We start from the raw sequence: 2,411 nt of genomic DNA on the forward strand, positions 1-2,411 counted from the left end.
TTAAGAATCTGATAATGCTCTTGAAAAATAGAGTAAAACTACAAAAGGAAACATCTTGATCGCAGAATGCCTTCAGATTAATATTGTTCCCTTGTGATGCTTTTTTCCCTCTAGCCATCTTTCAATATTTGGCCCTCATTTTGCACAAAGAGTATGTTTGCATGAAACTCAATAAGAGTCATGTTTTAGTGCTCAAAAAATGCTTTTAGTTCTCTGTATCAGTGTCTTAAAGGTCTAACTTGAATTTTTGCTTTCAGGCAGCAAAGATACTACAATATCTAACTGCCCAGCTATAAATCATTAGTTTTATTCTGGTTTTTGTCCTTTATCTCCCCAAAGACACACGCGCACACACACACACACACACACACACACACACACACACTCACACATGCACACACACACACACACACACACAAAATTTTATGAAGTAGAATATCAATTAAACCCTTGGATCATCTTTGTACATACAGTATTTTTTCTTAAAGGCACATAGAATGAAAAAACTAGAAAAAACTGAACATGTCATTACAACTCAATTTTTCTATGATGTCATTACAAGACCATTTGGGGGGAAATAGGTTTTAGGAATCATTAGAAAAATCTTCTTTGATAGTGAGAGAGAAACATACTCTAAAATGATCATATCTGTTCAGTGAATCTAAGGGAAATGTAGGACACGCATCATATGCAACAATTGTGTTGCCAGCTTCCAAAGTGGCCAAAATTTTCTACCCAAGTAGCAGTTACTATTCTGCTTTCTTAACTAAAGCACCTTAATGGGAAATGTCACAGAACCTGCTACATGCCATTTCCAAGCCATAGTTAAATCTGGAACGTGTTTATTGAGCATATGCCCACCTTAATTTTTGTATCTATGCAAAGAAAGGAGGCAGAAGATATAATCACTTGTCTTGGAAAAGGTTTTGGGAAATGAAGATGAATAAAAAATGCAGACAAATGCTGAATGGAAAGACACCCTTGCTGTAAATGATCAGAGTCAGCGGTTGGTTCTGGGAGAGTCTAGAGGCTGAGGCTTCTTGCCCTCATTCTGGCTCAGGCAGCCCCCCGGGGGGAACCCAACTTGGCCCGCAAGGGAAAAAAAAACAGCCCCTCTGTGACTTGCATTTAGTTTGGGATGAAGGCAACTCTCCACTCAGCCTACTCCCTTCTTATTGCCTCTCCAGCACCTCAATAAATCGTATAGAAGAAGAAAGTGAACAAATGTAGGAGAACTTTTGGAACTTCAGGAAGACAAGAGAGTCTCATTGGCCCTTTCCAGCCCCAAGACACACCCTATGGGCCTGAGTCACACTCCGAGATCCAACACAGAATCTAGGATGGGGAAAGGGAGGGTGGACAGCTCAGGCGCCGCCCTGCAAGCCCAGTCAACTCCAGACTTACTTGGAGCTAATCATCTGTGATACTTTGGGATTTTTCAGATTGTGGAGCCAATTGTCACAAGCAATGCAAAGACCTCCTGGTCCTGGCCTGCAGGAGATTTGCCCGGGCACCCTCCCTGGGTAGTAGTCATGGGTCGCTGCCTGGAAGCCCCTCATTGCCTCCAGGTAATGTCCTCTACTTTCTTTCCCACCACAATTTCTCTTGGCTCACCTTCCCCCACCTGGACCTCAGTTGGGTCCTGGATCTAAACCTGTTCAGAATTATTATAAACACCAGGGCATTCTTCAGGGTGGGCAGCAGTGGGTACACCCTTGAATCCCCCTTGATTCTCGCTGCTTTCAAGTCTCACTAACATGGAACTCATCTGTAACTAATTTCATTCTGCCTCTGATCTGTTTCTCTAAGACTTTGTCGCTTGCACCAAATTTGATGGTTTGCTGTGAAGTGGTCGGATGTCGAATAATCACAATAATCCCCATAACCTTTCCCCTTCCAGTGCAGGATGAAGTGTTTGAGTTCCCCAGCGTCTCCGCTGGACACCGAGACTTGGACAGCAGAGCCATCACACTGGTTACAGGTTCTTCTCGTCAGATCTCCGTGAGGCTGCAGCGGGCCACCACCAGCCAGGCCACTCAGACCGAGCCAGTATGGTCAGAGGATGGCTGGGGGGACTCAGGATCTCACACCTTCCCCAAAATGAAATCCAAGTTCCACGACAAAGCGGCAAAAGACAAAGGCTTTGCCAAGTGGGAAAATGAGAAGCCCAGGGTTCAGGCTGGAGTGGATGTTGTCGACCGTGGCACTGAGTTTGAACCTGACCAGGATGAAGCAGACATGGGTGAGACTAGACAGGATGGTGAGGTCAGTGTTGGGTAAAACCACAAATAAAATCAGAATAGGGAAGTTGAAAGGGGCTGAGATGAGTGTTACAGTGAGTCCAGGAGGCAACCTGCGTAGTTTTCAAAGCAGAATGGTTGGGAATCAAGACACACCACTTTTTTAGTCTT

The 2,411-nt window shown here is 44.5% G+C and overlaps 1 protein-coding gene across 1 annotated transcript in view; it reads left to right on the forward strand.

Moving 5' to 3' along the window:
* Positions 1-1,442: 1,442 nt before the first annotated feature.
* LOC105310653 (ras guanyl-releasing protein 3-like) overlaps positions 1,443-2,411 on the forward strand; it is a gene marked incomplete at its 5' end in the record, with an annotated part of 4,500 nt that continues 3,531 nt past the window's right edge. Inside the window, 2 exons of the mRNA XM_011386797.1 lie at positions 1,443-1,568; positions 1,901-2,265. Of these exons, the coding sequence (XP_011385099.1) occupies positions 1,443-1,568; positions 1,901-2,265 (491 nt within the window). The remainder of the gene's footprint in view (positions 1,569-1,900; positions 2,266-2,411) is intronic.

This window comes from Pteropus vampyrus, unplaced genomic scaffold (assembly GCF_000151845.1).
Source record: "Pteropus vampyrus isolate Shadow unplaced genomic scaffold, Pvam_2.0 Scaffold8289, whole genome shotgun sequence".
Taxonomy (NCBI): domain Eukaryota; kingdom Metazoa; phylum Chordata; class Mammalia; order Chiroptera; family Pteropodidae; genus Pteropus; species Pteropus vampyrus.